Consider the following 18,824-nt stretch of genomic DNA (forward strand, 5'->3'; position numbering starts at 1 on the left):
CTAAATTTTTTACAAATACACACACATCTTTTTATTTAACAATTTTTTATTACAGGGTGCTAGCCATGTACTGTCAATAATCCATGATATCCTGGCTCACCATCGCCAGCTGGAGACCAAACATTATTTAATATTTATATATATTACAGGGTGCTAGCCATGTACTGTCAATAATCCATGATATCCTGGCTCACCATCGCCAGCTGGAGACCAAATATTATTTGATATGAATATTTATTACAGGGTGCTAGCCATGTGCTGTCAATAATCCATGATATCCTGGCTCACCATCGCCAGCTGGAGACCAAATGGCACCAGAAAAAGATCAAGCTGCACCAACGCCTTGCTTTAAGGCTCTTCCAGGTAAAATTTGTGAAAATTGTGAAATGATCTATCCAGCCGTTAACGTGATCTTGGCTTACATTCATATATTTTCATTGTCAACGCAGCTACTATATGATTATTTACTTTTAACAGGAGGATGTCAAACAAGTTCTGGACTGGTTAGAAAAGCACGGAGAAGTTTTCCTTAGAAAAAATATCGGAATTGGCCGTAACTTGGCCAAGGCACGGGTCTACCAGAAAAGCCATGAAACCTTTGAAGGCGTTGTACAGGTAGGAAACTTCTTTCGGGGACTGTTTGGTATACACACATGCAGATTCGTCTAAGGGGGAGGCCTCCAAATAAAAAAATACAGTGGATTACCCTCTTCAAGTCTTTAAAATCCCTCAATTTATCCCCCTAAAAAAGCTTGGACGTCCTTGCAAACATTCGTTCTTTGTGTGATATAGATAAAAAGAGTTATTTTCCAATTTGTCATTTATGATTAAAAATACACCTAAATTAGATATTAGATAACTTATCAATATATTATAAATTAATCTATTTAGATATTTTATATTTTACATAACAAAAATACACCAAACCTATAAGTATCTTATTCTATATCCTTAAAAATCACGGAACCTTAAAATCATCCGTATTTATGTGATATTAAAGGCATAATTTCTAATTTAAGATTTTAAAGGAATACCTACCTAATCAATTTTATTTCCATTGCATACGGCCTACCTTTATATATATTTAAATGATAAGAAACATTAATTAAACCAAAATAAATATGTTTTTCAAGATTTCTAAAGGATAAAGTAACTTTAATCTTAGTTAACAAGGTAGTTAAAAAGTTTTTTTTTGAAACTCACGAATGATTTTTTCCTTAGCAGTGTTTAAATATTTTTTACCGGAGAGAGGCCGGTTTATTACACTAGTCCCCCAATTCTTATAATAATGTTTTCTTATTCGTTGGCTTAACAAGTTTAGGAACTTTAGGGAATTTTGATTCGATGATTCATTAAGTTAAGTGTACAATCGTTTTAACCACTAATTTTAATCTACAGAAGGAATAATTTTGTGTATCATCATTGGGGGTGTACATCAATTTATCGGACATTGTCTTATCCCTTTAGATCCCTGATTTTTAATAACAGCTTATGAAATATCTATTATTAATCTAAAAATCTGTTAAAACTGGTTCTACATATGTACGCTTTGGAATTTTGTCTTTTTTTGCATACATACAAACCAGGAATCCTAAGGGAAAGACCACTAGAAGATTAATTGATATACATACCCAATGATAAAAAAGTTTATACCGTCTGTAGATTAAGTTATTGGTTGGAACTAATACAATTCCAAGAATGAAATAATTGGGTTATAAAACATGGGTTACCCATGTAACTTTCAGTCCAATGTCCCCTCCCTTCCTTCTTACAAACAAACTTGCATGGTGTATCATCACTTACTAGTATCATATTATAAAAGTTTTAGAATCGCAAAATTTCTTTAATTTTTCAAATAAAATAATAATAAGCTTGAATTTTCATTTTTTTTTTTTTTTTGTTCGCACTTGCCCAAAAACGAAAACTATACCTACAATAAAATCTCTTTTTTTATCTTTCTAGATAATCTTACTTTCTATCTTACACAGATCTTAGTAAAAAGTCTGTGCATTCCCCTGATTCTAAAAGCTACTTAGACCCCTTTTAGGCATGAAAAAATGTCATGTTCTATTTTTGAAAGTGACAATTTTTAACAGTGAATGACATATGTCAATCAATCTATTTTGAATAATTTTGCATCAAATAAAAATCAATGATTTTCAATTGGGTTGTTTTTATTGTCATAAAAGTAGAGTTCAACAACGATTTTTTGTATAAAAACAACATATCTTGTCGAAAAATAAGGAAAAATTTTAAATTTTAAAATTCATGATTTTTTGTATCCATCAAAGTAATATCGTTAAAAACATAAAGGAGCTCTTATTATAAAGAAAAGGTCATAACTAATATCCAAAGACCTCGATTTAGAAATAAATAGACTAAAACACATCTGGGAGCTATATCAAGTTTGTCTAAATTGGAGAACGCTATTGGTTCAGTTCTTAGCATGATTTTAACGAACTAACAAAACACCTTACTGCATAATTGGTCTATGGCTAAGTCTTTTGCGACAATAGAAAATAATTATTTTATTGAGGAGCTTCGCGCTTCCTTAAGAAAATGAATGTTCATTGGCGGAAGTAAAATTTACTTTGCAATACGACGCTGCCGTCAGTGGCATTTCAAATTTTAAGGGTAAATTCATGGATCTTAAGGTATAATACAATAAACGGTATATAGATTATGATCAAAAATGCCACTTCTGTAAATTAATGGTGGAAAAGTTTGGACACCGATAGTTTATACAACCAAATCATTGTCTCCTCTCTCGAAGGTTAATTTTTTGAGGAAATTAAATAACTTAATGAACCATTGACGGCAGCCAGCCTATCCAACCCTACCTTTTACTTTCATCTTTAATCCCTTTTGCAATAAAAACTTGTTTTATTCATCTTTTTTTTCAGTTTCCCTGTCATTTTTGTGGTAAACATCGGGAATCTTAAGGGATAAGACAATGGACGATAAATAGGTTTGTATTTAAAGGTTTGGACATTGTTAGGAATGTTATAAAACTTTGGTTACCTGTATTGTTTACAGTTCATTGTCCCGCTACCCCCTTGGCTTGGGTATATATTAATTATTCCATTTTTTTCTGCTAAGGAGATCGTAAGGAAAGTCTAAAGGAAAAAAATACCCTTAGCGAGAGAGAGAATGACAATGGACCGTTTATTACACTAGTCCCCAAAGTTTTATGTTAACGATTTCTTATTTGTTGCTTAACAACTTTGGGTACTTTTTCTAAATTTTGATTGGTTGTGTGTTCAAACATTTCAAATACTCAATTTAATCTACAGAAGGGGTAATTTTGTGCATCATTATTGGGGATGTACATCAATTTATCGGCAATTGTCATATCCCTTTAGATCCCTGCTAAAGGAGACTTGAGACATTTCAATAAGCTTCTCAACTCTAGGAGTACTCTTCCCTGTTTTTTTTGCAAACATTTGCAAGTAAAGTATAATGTTATGGCCACGACTTACTTGCTTATTCATGGAAACTGGGTGTAGGATTAATTTATGGTCCATTGTTCCATCCCTGAACCCCTAAGCATCGTGTTATGGCCACGACTTGCTTGATTATTCATAGAAATTGTCTTGCTAATAACTTGCTAAAAATAAACATATTTCACTAACAGGCTTTAGAAGAAAAAAAAACTTAAGTAGTTTCCAGGCCAGGGAGGGAGGGTGCATTAGACAATAAATTAGACGTTTATACAAAGTTTTAGATACCTATAGTTATTCATTCGTTGGCTTATAAACTTAAAACCTATAGAAAAATACCCAAATGTTGAAAAAGGGGGGAGGTAGGTTGTGCTAAAATTCCGTAAAGTTGTGAGTTTTAAGGATTCAAAATAAAAGTAGAACACTAAAATTTGGCATGGCAGTTGCTTTAATGGGGTATAACGTACTATATTGTACTATATTAAAGCAACTGCCATACAAAATTTTGACTTACACTTCTATTTTAAATTCTTAAAACTCACACTTTTAATTAATTTTAGCACAACCTACCTCCCCCTTTGTATGTTATTGTATGTTACTCCATTACCGTAATATAAATTGACTACAAAATACTTCATTTAAGTTAAAATACCATTGAAAGTCGCGGCATAAAGAACTCAAGATAATAAGGGGGCTTCATTTCAATTTTAAAGCGTTATTCAAAATTGTAAAAGTAATGTAGGTAATGTCCGATAAATTTTGATGACTCCACCCCCCCAACCCCCAAAGTAATTTTTCACTGGTAGCTTTAGTAACTGTTTCAACCAACAGAAGAAAAAATTTTGTTCATTATCATTGGGGAAGTATATCAATTGCCTTGTCCTTTAAAATCACTGGGATATTTTATGCTTTTTGCAGTTTTCGATATCTTTAGGTTTCTTTAAAATTGAGGGTGGTTTGATTTAAATTGAATTTAAACTCTCCCCATATTGAACGAGTTTAAGAATATTGCCTCAAGCCGTTCAATTCCGTATTTTCGTATGCATTTTAAAATTCAATCTTTAAATCATTTATTGGTGTTCAATCAAACCAACACATGTTTTTAAAGATTTGTCTCTTAGAGGTGGAGATATTTTTTTTGTAGTATTAAAAAAGAAGGTGGCTGTTTTCATTTTATTTACAAAAAATTTTAATATTTTTATATTTTTAAAAATAGAATATTTCAAAATTATTTTCTTGCCCTTTTAGAGATTTTGATGGACACAGACTTCAATCTTCTTGTAATGAGGAAATTTATGACTAAAAATGTATCCAATTTAAAGAAAAGCTTTGCTTTTAACAAAAAAGACAGATCTTTGGTTTTAGGAAAGCATTAAAGGATTTTGGTTAAATCTGAGAAAATTTCAGCTCTATTTAAATCTTTGAGGAAAAAGATTAGGATATTTGGATTATTTTAAACAATATACCTATATATTTAGATATTATTTAATATAAAAAAATGATGATTTTTGAAAAAAAATATTTTCCTTTTTTCCTCATATTAAATACATTTTGTTAAAAGTTTTTAATTTAGTGTCCAATTAAGTATGTTCTTTAAATGTTATGGATCTGCTCTGAATATATCCAATCTCATCGGAATTAATAGATAAACAGACATCCTATTATTTATTCCAGGATCTCTAAGGGATAAGACAAAATACAATAAATTGATGTACATACCAAATGATGATTAAAAAATATCCCTTATGTAGATTAAAATTTTTAGTTAATCGAACGCCCCTTGCATCCAGGGGCTCTAAATTCGAAGTGGCAAGAAAAATAGCTTAAAACCAAACCAAGACTTTATAAAAAAAAGCCTAAAACCCTCTTGGAACACGCGTGAAGTTTCCCTAAAATTTAGAATACAATCATTTAAGCAGACAACAAAACCTTACTACTTTATAATATAGAATATAGGGCAGCATCCTATTTTTATATTAATTCTAATATCTTTATATAACATTTATCGAATTCTTAAAAATTTAAATGAAATATTTTAGATTATATTGTTATACAACATTTTCATGAAAGTCAACTATATTTATATATGACTAATTGGTATGCTAAGAAGCTTTTAAGATTGTTAATTGGGGGCTCTAATCAGATAGGTAGAGATAGTGCAATGGAAGAAAAATTATTTTGCCTCATACTTTTCCACTTATTTAAAATAAGGATTAGTGATTGCAACAAAATAAATTAGACAAAATTTTGGTTTTATCCCACACTTTTCTAGCAACAATTATAATCTACAAGGGCATTTTTATTTATCATAATTGGGGGTCATTTGATTGTCTATCCCTCTAAATGTTTGGGTTCTGGTTATTTAGATCTTAATGTATTTCTATCATTACTAATTATTCTTAAATATCTAATTAACCAATTATAGGTTAATTTGTATATTAAACAAGATAAAATAGAAATTACTTGTTACATTTTTATCCATTAATTGTTTAAAGCTAAGCTTTTCCATAATGAGGGTTTGTCTGTCCGTAACAGAAAGCAGTGGTCGTTAATTTTGGCATGTTAAAATTGTTGTTTTAATTTATGAAACAGTTATGTTCAAATCGATTGAGATGGCGATTTATAAAATGTATTAAGCGAAAGATCCTTTAATCAAGGCTTAATATGTAAATAACTTGAAGACAACCCTTGAGAAAAGTTCCTCTTTAATTTGGTAGGCTTTGCCGTTTAAGAGATTCTACAGGACAAATAACTGCATTCAAAAACAATTACTAAAAATCACTAGATATAAATGTTGACACACCGCGCCGTTTTGTAATCTAAAATTTTCTCTTTAAAATGAATTATGTTTTTTTGATGATTAAGCACTACTCTTTTAGATTTAATTATTCCAGCTTTATAAAAAGATTAACCTCACAGCTCTATTTTATACTCAGGGATCTTAAGGGATAAGACAATGAACAATTAACTGTTTTACATCGCCAATGATGAGAAACAAAAAAATCGCTTCTGTAGATCAAAATATTACTTTCCCACCAATATAATAAAATTTTCATAAATTGGGTTGTGTAACTAAATTTACTGTCCATTGTATTATCCCTTGATTGATTGATTAACCATAGTTTCTTAGTGTTTGGGCCTAAAAAGTCATGGAGTAGGCTGAGACACTTTTGTATAGCCACTTTGACTATCAAGCTCCACGTTCAAGCACATTATGACTTGACCCGCTGTATCATGAGAGCTACTCATTATTACATCACCCTTGCCGAGTATGGCAGGTGTCCCAAATTATGTGACCATAATGAATGATGCTTTCCGCAGAGGAGCTTGGAATAAGGGTAGTACTGATATTATGTACGTGACTATTGAGTAACCAAACTTACTCAATAATCCCCTTCTTACACAACCAGGGGAAGTTGCGTGACTATTATTGCGAATGAGAAATTCGAGTCGACACACGGAGAATTGAACTCGAACTTTCACCACCGTAGCTTAGTGTGTTACCACTGAGCCACGGCGCCCCTTTTGTCTTATCCCTAAAGATCCATGAGTTCCTACTTTTATATCCATCCATAAAAAAGTCATAAAAATCAAATTAAATTGGGCCTGCAATATTTATTTTAGTTCAAATATACTTCATTCTAATATTTCAACTGTTTATGGTTCTTAAAGATATTTTGATTTTCAAAAATGAGGGAAACTGCAGGGATATTAAGGGATAAGACAATGGATGATATATGTACATCCCATGTACATATATTTATCACCAAGCAAAAGTTTAGATGCTGCTATTTCAAATTAACCAATTAAGATTTAAAAAGTTCCCAATAAATGACTGATCGTGTTTATAAAACATTGGGTTCCAGTATAATTTACAGTCCAATATCCCCTCCCTTCTTGGGGAAGAATATAATTTTTATAAAAGCATAGGTACTGAAATCAAATGTTGCATATATTAAATTGTTTCTTTTGGTTCTGGTTAAGGTTAGGTTTTATGCTATTATGTGGATTGAAGCTCCTCGATGCTAGAGATGAAGCCGCTTGTATACAAAAAAAAATTAATGAATTGCCCTTTCTTCTCAGGATGCATATTGCCCTCATGTGGTTGCAGAACTGTTTGGTTTTCATTCAAAAATTATAATTTTTGGGTGTTTGTATGTCAAAATTAAAGAAAATTCTGCATACTTAAAACATCATATTATATAGTACTAAAGATTTTTTTTGTTTGTATCTTAATATTTCTAAGAATTCGGAATAGTTAAATTAATTTTTCAGGAAAGCTTCATATAGGTATAATAATGGCTTTAACCTATTTTCTTACTATATTTAAGTCATAGGATGGTTTTAGGCTATTTTTGTCATTCCTCATTCCTTCAAATACATAGACCCTAGATACAAGAGCGCAGGCGCTAGAGTTCAGATAAAATACTTTTTTCTTACTTTTTAATTAACACTTTTTTGGTAATTAGGCTAAAACTCTGTTTGAATGGTTGGTTACCTAAACTTTATTGGTATCATGACCCTTGGTTGTTTTTGTATGTGTATGTAAAACTTTTAAAAAGTAAAAAAGTCCGAATGGGGATGTTATTTTTTTTCTAGAGGTGATTTCTCTTGAAAGGGTTATGGTAACTTCCCCTAGAATAGTTATAAACCTTTAGAGGACTTACAAGAAGGTACAACATAAAGAAAAACCATATTGGTTCCGTAGTTAGCGATATTTTTTTTACAAATAGACAGTCCTCCAGTTACTTATAGTAGGAATAGATAGATAGAATTCAATATTCTAAAAAATACTGCCAAACCAATTTTTCTTTTAATTATGTTATTTATCCTTTTCTTCGTGATATAAATACATATGGGACAAACCTTAATTTTACTGCTTTTCCTTACTGCATATGATATTATGCAGGCCAAAGTTGTCAATACATAAAGGTGGTTAAATTAGGGATTACTTATTGTTTTGTTTTATCAGAAAATAGAACGAATTATGTTTGGACATCAAACTAAACCCCGAACAAACATATTATGCAAATCTGAATTTTCAAAAAAGCAGCTTTATTATTCATTTAGGATGATTTTACAATAAATATGAAATGTAGATGCCTCTTTTGGTTACAAAATTCCACTGTTATTTTTTAATTAATTAGCACCAATAAAGCACAAGATCTCAAAAACAGCATTTGGGGGAAATACTGGTGAACAAATATATTATGCAAATCCAAAACAAAGCAACAAAAAAAAGGTTTTTTGGCACTTTTCTCCTCTTTTAAAGATTGATTATGATAAAACAATACTTTTTAAAGAGATTTATGCATTAATTATTATGAAATATAGTATAAGGTAGAAATTAATGATTTTTCTAAATAAGAAATGATTGAAAAAAATAAATTCGATCCCTATCACTTTAGAGGACAGCTGCTGACCCCCAGTCTTATGGATGAACCTAAATACATGTTAAAGATAAAAATTACCCTGAAAAGTATACAAAAATGTTTTTTTATGTGTTAAAAAAATTCATTTTAAAATCTTGATTTTGAGGATGATGACCTTTCAGATGCCCCTGTTGGTGGTGATAGTGAGCCAAATGTTATCTAAGTACATGCCCATTACAACAACTTGTCTATTAACCTATGTACCATTTTTTGTAGTCATAGCACACTGGTGTCCTGGATAGGAAACCTATATTTCTATGACCGGGCATGTATGACGGTTCAGCACATAACTTTCATTAAATCACAGCTGATCATTTTTGTGGATTTTTTTGAAAATTACTTTTTACCCAGATTTTCATAGTTTTTCCCCAAAAAATCACAATGTTCTCATATTTACAGCTTATTAAATCTAAATTTATTCAAAGGAAAGTATAATAGATGATAGCTGAACCAAAGATTATGTTATTATCAATAACAAGATCTTTCAGAATCAATTAACTAATCTAAGATTTGTAGACTAGAAGTTGGGTAAAAATTATTTGAAGTTGTTATTTGAATTAATGTCTAAACAGTTAAACAAAACTTAAGTATGTTTTGGTAGTCAACACAAAAAAAATACTCACTTTTAAGTCCCTCATGCATGCCTCATGAATTGTTATAGCATAGTTCCTGGCTGTAATAAGATGTCCCCTGAAGTTCCACTAATGAAGTTTAAACTAACATGCTTCAGAATCAGCAATGATTCTGTATAAAGTTTTCCTTGTAATATTGACAAGTTATTTTGCTCAATATTGGTTCCTTGTTGACTTCATGTCTAAATCGTTTCTGTGTTATTGTTTGTTCCTGCTCATCATCATTGGAAACAGTCAGTTCAGTATTGTGGCTGATTTTAAAGGTTTTGATGGGTTGTGGTTGCAGTTGAAATGATGGTGGTTGTGTGAAATTCTCGCCAGTGTCAGACACAAACTGCACCAGATTCTTGTTTACTCTGGCCTTTAAGGTATTCAGGTAAACATTGTAACCCGAAAGTATTGGGACAGGGTGGTTTTAACTGTTCTGGGTAATGAGTTTGGATCTACTGCAGTTCATGGTAAAATATTGCTGGTAACAAATGTTTCCTGGTTCATGACGTGACTGTAGATGGCTGTTTTCAGAGCAGCTTTTCAAAAAACAGTAGGCTGTCCCAGCTGGCATTACTAAAAATGGAACTGCAGTAGAATATCAGGGACTGGCAAATTGCTTTTTATGTATTTAATATGACTTACTTTTCTTTCCCTCTGGTGGAGAGAGCTTAAAGCATTATGTTTTTAGGGTTTAGCTTGTTTCTAGGCTCCTTAACAAGATGGTCGATATAGAAAAGATTGTCACATGTAACACCTAAGAAATTAGGATGTCTGACTTATGGTACTGTTTCAACAATGACTAGTGCCTGCTTCATTCGAAAAGGTGGTAAAGACTATTGTAGATGATTTGGCTGGAGAAATGAATGGGTTCTGGCTTTTTAACCAATCATTAAGAACTGCCAAGTAAGCTTTTATGTCCTTGACATAAGGATAAATAAGGGGACTTGTGCTGTTGGAGTTGTCAGCAGAGGAAACTAAATGTAATTAGAGTGAGGTGTTGGCATTTATGAAATTTACAGTTCGAATAGTATATGGTATAGGACCCCTCCTTGTAGTTCAGCCTGTTTGGCAGATTTGTATGCATAAAAACATTACATGTACTCATTCAAGTCTAGTGCATTAATATTATGCAGTAGAACCCTTTGTTTACAGTGTCAAAAGCCTTTTAAAGATAAATGGCAACTGGCACTGTTCTGATAACTGGTTTCTTATTGTTTAGGGTGTTGTTGATTAAGGTTTTAATACTCTGTAAGGCAGTGGTGGTGAACCTGCCTGTGTGAAAGCCATAATTCAGGTAGGGACAAATCATGCAGGCAGGAAAAAGAAGTGAGACAGGGCGTTAGCTGGAACCCTAATTGTCAAGTTTCCATGGTTTCAGTAATGAAATAATTTTACCAGTCCTCCATATGCTTGGTGTCTAGAAGTGATTTACTTGTCAATTCTACAATGAAAACATAGTACAAAATCATTGCTGATTCTGATTTGTTTAAACTTTTTTTGTGGAACCTCAGAGGAACCTTGCATCACATCCAGGATCAATGTTTTACCTACAAATCTTAGAATAGTCAATTGAGGTTTTTGATCTTGTTATAGCTGCCATCTATTATACTTTTTGGCATGAATTTAGAATAACAAAGCTGGAAATGTGAGAATATTGTGATTTTTTGGGGGAAAAACTATGAAAATATGGGTAAAAAAGTAATTTTCAAAAAAATCCACAAAAATGATCAGCTGTAATTTAATGAAAGTTATGTGCTGAACTGTCATACACGCCCAGTCATAGAAATTTAGGTCTTGTCATACGTAACTCAAAAAAAACCTGTTTCCTGTCCAGGACACCAGTGAGCAGCCTCCAATGGAGCCTTCCGACAAGAAATATAACCATCTTCTAAAAACTACAGTATTCACCTTATGAATTGAAGTAAATAAAATTGCAATTCTTTTCTTTTTTAATAATGCTGGGCTGGAGGATGCTATAACTACAAAAATTGGATCATAGTTTAATATATAAGTTGTCATCATGGACATGCACTGTCATAACATTTGGCTCACCATCATCACCATTAGGGGCATCTTAAAGGTCATCATCCTCAAAATCAAGATTTTAAAATAGATTTTTTTAACACACCAAAAAACATTTTTGTATAATTTTCAGGGTAATTTTTATCTTTAACATGTATTTAGGTTCATCCATAAGACTGGGGGTCAGCAGCTGTCCTCTAAAGTGATAGGGATCGAATTTATTTTTTTCATACATTTATTATTTAGAAAAATCATTAATTTCTACCTTATACTATATTTCATAATAATTAATGCATAAATCCCTTAAAAAGGTATTGTTTTATCATAATCAATCTTTAAAAGAGGAGAAAAGTGCCAAAAAACCTTTTTTTTGTTGCTTTGTTTTGGATTTGCATAATATATTTGTTCACCAGTATTTCCCCCAAATGCTGTTTTTGAGATCTTGTTCTTTATTGGTGCTGATTAATTAAAAAATAACAGTGGAATTTTGTAACCAAAAGAGGCATCTAAATTTCACATTTATTGTAAAATCATCCTAAATGAATAATAAAGCTGCTATTTTGAAAATTCAGATTTGCATAATATGTTTGTTCGGGGTTTATATTGAGGGGTTAACTAATCTTTTAAGCGTCACCCCCCTCTCTCCTCGCCTCCCTCCCTCATACGAGCGAGGCTGCTGACCATGACACTCTAACGTCAGGTTCAAAAACCAAGGATAGCTAAAGGGAGCTAAATCTTTAGACTCTATATTACACTGGTACCCAAAGTTTTATAAACATGTTCTCTCAATTGTTGGTTCAAAAACTTTGGGGACTTGATTTTGTTTCTTTATTAAGTGAATTAAATTAGCAGAGTCTCCACACTTTTCAACCAACAATTTTATTTTATAGAAGGATTACTTTTGTTTATCGTCCAATGTCTTATCCCTTTAATACCCATGGTAAGTAGTAATCGAATCTTAGTAGAGGAAGTGAGCGTATGAAAGCGAGTGAAAGATAGAGAGAGAGAGAATAGGCGAAAGAGGTGTTGATTGAAAACCACGAAAAGCTAGCTTATTTCAAGTGTTAAAAAACGGATTGGCAATAAACAAGTCCATTAAACCCACTATTCTATTTTTTAATATAGACCCGAATCTTAGTGCTTCTAAGACTAATTTTATCATTATCTTTATCATTTTCATAACTTGGTTTTTGCTTTTAGCGTACACATTAACCATTTTAATATTAGTGAATAGGTGCTTCTCCCCTAGCTTCTAGGGGAGGGGATGGGAGGGAGGTCAACAAATAGCCTAAATCCACCCCTAGACAATTATCAAGCTCCGCTGTAAAGTACAACCCATTTGAACCGACAATTTCGAAATAAAACCCTTACCAAATTATAGAATTTTTAATGTGTATTTCCTAATTGAATCTTAGAATATTTATGTTTTGTAAGAACACCAACAAAAAAGTAGAGACACATAGGAAAGACATCTTTTCTCTCCCTCTCCCTCACTCCCTCTCTCTCTTTCTCTCTCTCACACTCTCGCCTAATATTTATCTTATAAAGATTCAAAAATCTCTCTCAAAACTTACACTCAGTTTAAAGTTGGATTTTAAATTGTGCGCTTCTAAAACCTTTTTTTTCACAACAGTGATTATTTCTAGTGAAAAATAGTTGTTTGTGATTTTAATATAATGATAACCTAGTTATTTGACATATTTTTTTCTGTTAAAAAATGGACTTTTCGTCAAAGGTCGTCTGTTTTGCATTATTGATAGTGTTTATGGCTGATACAACATATTTTGATATTACAGCAATTTTGACCGATATTTAAAAATCCAAAATTTATTATTAACCTTATTCTAATAATGACTTCAATGATATTTTATTATACAGACAAGACTTTAATCAAATCAAATCAAATCAAATTTATTGTTAACCACAGATCCAACATTCCACTGATCTTGGACAATTTTCCGCCATCAGGGCATAAATAAATAAATATCATATACATTATATATTTATAATTTATAATTACATTTTAAAACATGATGGTTTATTTTTTTATTACCCATCCATATATCATTATAATTGTTTAAAACATTGTTTAATAATCAATTTTGCGGATAATGCCCTGTCAAGATAACCAGGTGCAGAAGCTTAGCCCTAAGGCTGGTGCACGCCCTTGATGGTGCTAGGGCGCTATCGCTGGCCAATTATCCCGACTATTACTTGATTTGATTGTTCGCTGTTATCAATCAATAAAAATCCGCTGTTGTGCTTTAGCAAGATCCCTATACCCCCAGCTTTCTCGGTCAACCGCCGTCTTCGGATATCCCCTTACCGCCGTGAAACGTCACCAGATGCATACTAAAATAACAGGTTAATACAACTTATTGGTCCTAAGACAAATAAAAAAAAGTTATCAGGAGAAAGAACGATCACCAGGCCGAACGAAACCGTTTTTTATGATATTACAAGCGTAGTTCCGGATAAAAAATTCTAAGAATAAAACTTCAACATAAGAATAATTCATTCCGAAAACTTACAATCAATTTTCGATTTTCCGAGGAGCCCAATAAAAATAATAATAAACTAGCGCAAGTCTCATTAAGAACATTAAAACATTAGTTTAGGGTATAAGTATAACCTTCTTGAAAATCACATATATGTATTATGTCAAGGCATTTTATATTTGTTAGGGGAATATTCACAAAAAACGTCAATAGCAGCCAAATGATTTACTTTTCCTTATTAGGACATACAGACAAACATTATAAAGTAGATTAGCTACTAAAAATTTACTGTGCTATAATCGTTTTTAACACCTTACCATAAATAAATAGATGATGATATAAAAGAAATAAAGCTGTATTACGTAGATTGGTAAAGTAATAGGATGAGGGGTTAAAATATATCCTTATAATAAAGTAATAGGATGTCTGTTTGTTTGTTTGTTTGTCTGTACCGAAGGATCTCGCTAACCCCTGAACCGATCGGGTTCTCCTTTGTAGGGTAGCTTAGTATAGGTCCCGGAAGATTCCCGAAACGAGTGAGCATCTTTTACATAACTTTTTATTAAGAAAAATGTAATTTTCTTGGTTGCTGTTAAAGATTAAAAGCTAAAATTTCTTCCAGTTAATGTACATGGGGTATTTAATCTATGGGTTATTTACAATCTAATCGAAATTCTTTGATAACAAAATTAAGATGATTATCCCAGTAGGATATATTGTCAATTATACAATGGTGTATCATAATATCATTAAAACATAACCACAAACAGAAGAGGTTACTTTGTAGTGAAGCTTTCCTACTATGTAAAAACATTTTTAAAGTTGAAAAAAATCCAAGAAAATGTGCTTACCAGTACGAACATTTTCAATAGATTAAAAACCGATTTTTAACCATTTTTCAATTGTCCACTAAAACGGAAATAATTTTTTTCCTATCTGTGGATAACTGTCCATTCCATTAGGTCCACTAGGTTTATCTTTAGCAAATTAAAAACAATGTTTTGGTAGGTTTACAGGACAACTTTAGTATCATTTGTTGGATTAATAATAGGACTATTTATTACGATACAAAACATAATTTTTCCCATGTACCAATTAAATGATCTTTTAGAAAAAAAAATACAATAATTAGAACATCCTTCTTATAATGACGCACAATATCGATATTGCTAAAAAATCATTAAGAAAATATTAATTCTATTTTTTAGATTGGAATATTTTTAATCTAGAAATTAAAATGATTTTCTTATAAAAATATAAGGTTTTTTTTGGGAATAGGGTAACATAGCATACAAATGTTATTCCAAAGTTAGGGGGATTTCAGGGGGATAAGGGCATTGGACGAAAAATTGATGTATAAGATATTAACCCTTCTGTAGATTATTATTGGTGGAAAATATTGAACACTGATAAAGTTCGTACATACCAATTAAAATATAATATTAGTTTTCAAAGTTTTTAAGCCAAAGAATGAGATCTTTTGGGGAAAAATTTGCAGTCCATAGTCCCCTCCCACCCTGACTAGACTTGATTACAGTCTCTCGAATTGAATTTATTGTTACGCCAATCGTAAACCTTATTTTTATTGGCCTTGGGTATGACCGTACTTGGTTAGAAATGGTGCTAGTTTTTATTTTATTTTTATAGTGGTGCAGCTATACTAAGGCAGGGAGGGGACATTGGACTGTTAATTTTTATGATACCCAAAGTTTTAGATCTTATTTGGAGCCTTAAAACTTTGGATACATTGATTGGATGGTTCAAACTAGCACTGTCTAAACTTTTCAACCAATAATTTAAGGATCATCTTTAAAAATCTTCAAATACAATACATTTGAATTAAAAATTGACATTTCTATAGACGCTTTTTGTAAAAAAAGATATTTTTTTTAAACAAAAGAGAACCTAATTCTTAGAAGATGATCATAATAATGTTTCTGTAAAGCAAGACATTTTAAAATAGCGATTGTTAATTATGGATCATTTTATCGCTTTTGGTGCTTTGGTTGTTCTCTTTTTGTCTTTAAATTTATTAATTTATAACCAAACTAATTTTGTCACGTGTCAAAAATAGTAGAAGTTTATTAGTAATATACGATCTTAAAATTGTCACATTCTATTCCATTTAACAAGCAGACGCGTTACACACATCGCTTTAGACGCCCGTTTTGTTTGAACACCAAACCTACCCTTTTCGCCAGGGAGGGAGGGGACATTGGGTTGTTTATTACACTAGTTCCCAATGTTTGATAGTAACTTTTTCTTATTCGTTCGCTCAAAAACTTTGAATTTTGATTGGTTTTTTCGTTACGAGTCTAAACGTTTCAACCACTAATTGTAATCTACAGAAGGAATAAGTTTGTGTATGATTGTTAGCGATGTTCATCAATTTATCGGCCATTATCTTATCCCTGTAAATCCCTGCCTTTCGCCCAACAATTATTTTTGCTAAATGTACAATATTTTTCTCTCTCTCTTTGCAAATGATATCTTAAACGATATCAATTTACTTTGAAAACACTTGTTTTTAACCTCAAATTCTTTCAATTTGCAATTTGCTTTGGTCCCAAATTACCAGGGAGGGAGGGGACATTGGAGACTGTAAATTACAGCGGTACCCAAAGTTTTATTACCACCTTATATTTTTTGTTGGCTTAAAAACTTTGTTTACTTTTATTGTGTCCAAACTTTTCCCCCAACAATTATAGTCTACAAAAATGGTATTTTTTTATCATATGAGATGTATATAAATTTATTTTCCATTGTCTTATCCCTTAACATCCCTGCATATTACCCCCTCCCCTCCATTTCTCTCTTAGAAATAGGGAGTGTTTTGACTTTAATCTTACCCTTGAAAATATTTTGTCTTTATACTGGAAGGGAGAGGATTGAAGAAATTAATTAATCTACAACCCTTTCTGTTTAATATTTTTTTCTGCTATCATTGGTTTGTACCATCCCAATCCTGTATTTGGAGTTTATAGAAATTGTACCTACTGTATTTCAAACTAGCGGCTTCGCCCCTAGCCTCTAGGGGCTTTGCCCCAAGAGGTTTAATCAAACTAATTTTTCGTATTTTAGATTTAAAAGAAAAATTAAAAAAAAAAATTCTTGGGGGGGGGGGGTTGGGGGTGCCGACCCCCCCCAAAAAAATAGTTATAAACCTTCCCGGGACCTATGAGAAGCTACCCTGAAAGGGGAACCCGATCGGTTCAGCGGTTAGCGAGATCCTTCGCTACAAACAAACAGACAGACAAACAGACAAACAAACATCGTTCTACTTTGTATTTTAGATATTTAAATTCATATCTTATAATCTAAAGTTACAGTAGTTACTTGTGATTCCTTAATATACCCTGAATGTCAACTAGATGTTTTAGTCTATTTTATGGGTTAAGAGGTGAGTCAACCAGCTCCTACTACATTAAATAGCCATCCTTCCGAAAAATACAATTACTAAAATAGTAAAAGTTAAAACCTACGTTTATATAAGAACTTGCTACTTAACTATTAATTGAATTTTAACATACAATTTAAACTTTTTATCCGAATTAGTTCTAATTTTAGACTTTTAGTCATGTACTTGAAGGGATAAGACAATGGGCAATAAATTAATGTACATCTTCTTTATGATAACAAACAATATTTCCCTGTAGCTTAAAATTATTGAATATTGCTAGTTTGAACCAGCCAATCAATATTTGATATCAGTACCCAAAGTTTAATTAGTCCCCTTTCTCCCAGACTTTCAGTAATGATTAGAAAACAAGGATGACAACATTCATAAGAGCGAAGCTTTGAAACGGTAGGACAAACGAACATTAACACTTGTAGAGTGTCAGAACTGTATAAAAGTCGAAAAAAATTGTAAGTGATTTGTTGAAAAAACTGAATAAATACGGGATAATGTTTAAGGACATACTTACATTATTAGGACTTTATTAAGGAGATGCTTCGTTTATAACATTGTACTTTGTTGTCCTAGTAATCAGTATTCCAAAAATAGAAAAGCTTCGCTTTTAAAAAGATTAGCTAATAGGTAATAAGTTATTCTGCTAATGAGCCGAGGAATTCATTAACAATATTTGTGCCAGGGATTAAGGGATTTGATATTTTGAGACATAATTCTTGCAGGGAGGGAGGGGACATTGGACTGTAAATTATATTACCTCTTTATCTTATTTGTTGGCTAATAAACTAGTAGTGTCGAAATATTTCAACCAATAATTTATTAACAGCCATTGTCTCATCCCCTAAGATCCCTTTATTTATTGAGCATTTTTAAAGATACATATATGAACAAAATAACTTTTTTCGTCTGTTTGGGCCAAAACTTAATAAATAAGAATATGAACGTTAATTTTTGGAACATTAGAGTAAAACACTAGAGGGAGAAAGGGTTAAATAATTATCTCTCCATCGCAACCGCCTTGTGCAACCTTTTTGTATTGGATCATTAAAAATCAACCAATGGTGTCGCTTATATTAACACAGCCAAGTAGCAGAAAATAATTTAGAAGCAGTCGAAAGAGGTCTTTGAAAAAGGGAGGGAGGTAGTTGTCTGTATATTCATCTATACTATAGATCTGTTTTTGAAACTATTAACTATCCTTTATTTCTTGAAAATTCGTATAATTCATCACTTAGTACGTTTTCAATCATTCCATCTTTGACTATTTCTAACACAACTGATTAGTTAACTTCGAGGATAGGGGAATATTTTCGGGGATTTTTATTAATTTAATAATAATAATAATAATAATGTTTATTTGGTGCTGCCAGGTACCCCCCAGCTTAGGAGATAGTACA

General features: G+C 31.7%; 1 protein-coding gene across 4 annotated transcripts in view; it reads left to right on the forward strand.

Annotated features, from left to right (window-relative positions):
- Nucleotides 1-18,824, forward strand: part of trio (trio Rho guanine nucleotide exchange factor) — a 453,505-nt gene that overhangs the window by 256,671 nt on the left and 178,010 nt on the right. For all 4 annotated transcript variants that reach the window (XM_080165076.1, XM_080165074.1, XM_080165075.1 and 1 more), the window contains exons 15-16: nucleotides 244-363; nucleotides 478-615. In XM_080165076.1, coding sequence (XP_080021202.1) covers nucleotides 244-363; nucleotides 478-615 — 258 coding nt within the window. The remainder of the gene's footprint in view (nucleotides 1-243; nucleotides 364-477; nucleotides 616-18,824) is intronic.

This window comes from Acartia tonsa, chromosome 6 (assembly GCF_053477335.1).
Source record: "Acartia tonsa isolate MP-2025a chromosome 6, ASM5347733v1, whole genome shotgun sequence".
Taxonomy (NCBI): domain Eukaryota; kingdom Metazoa; phylum Arthropoda; class Copepoda; order Calanoida; family Acartiidae; genus Acartia; species Acartia tonsa.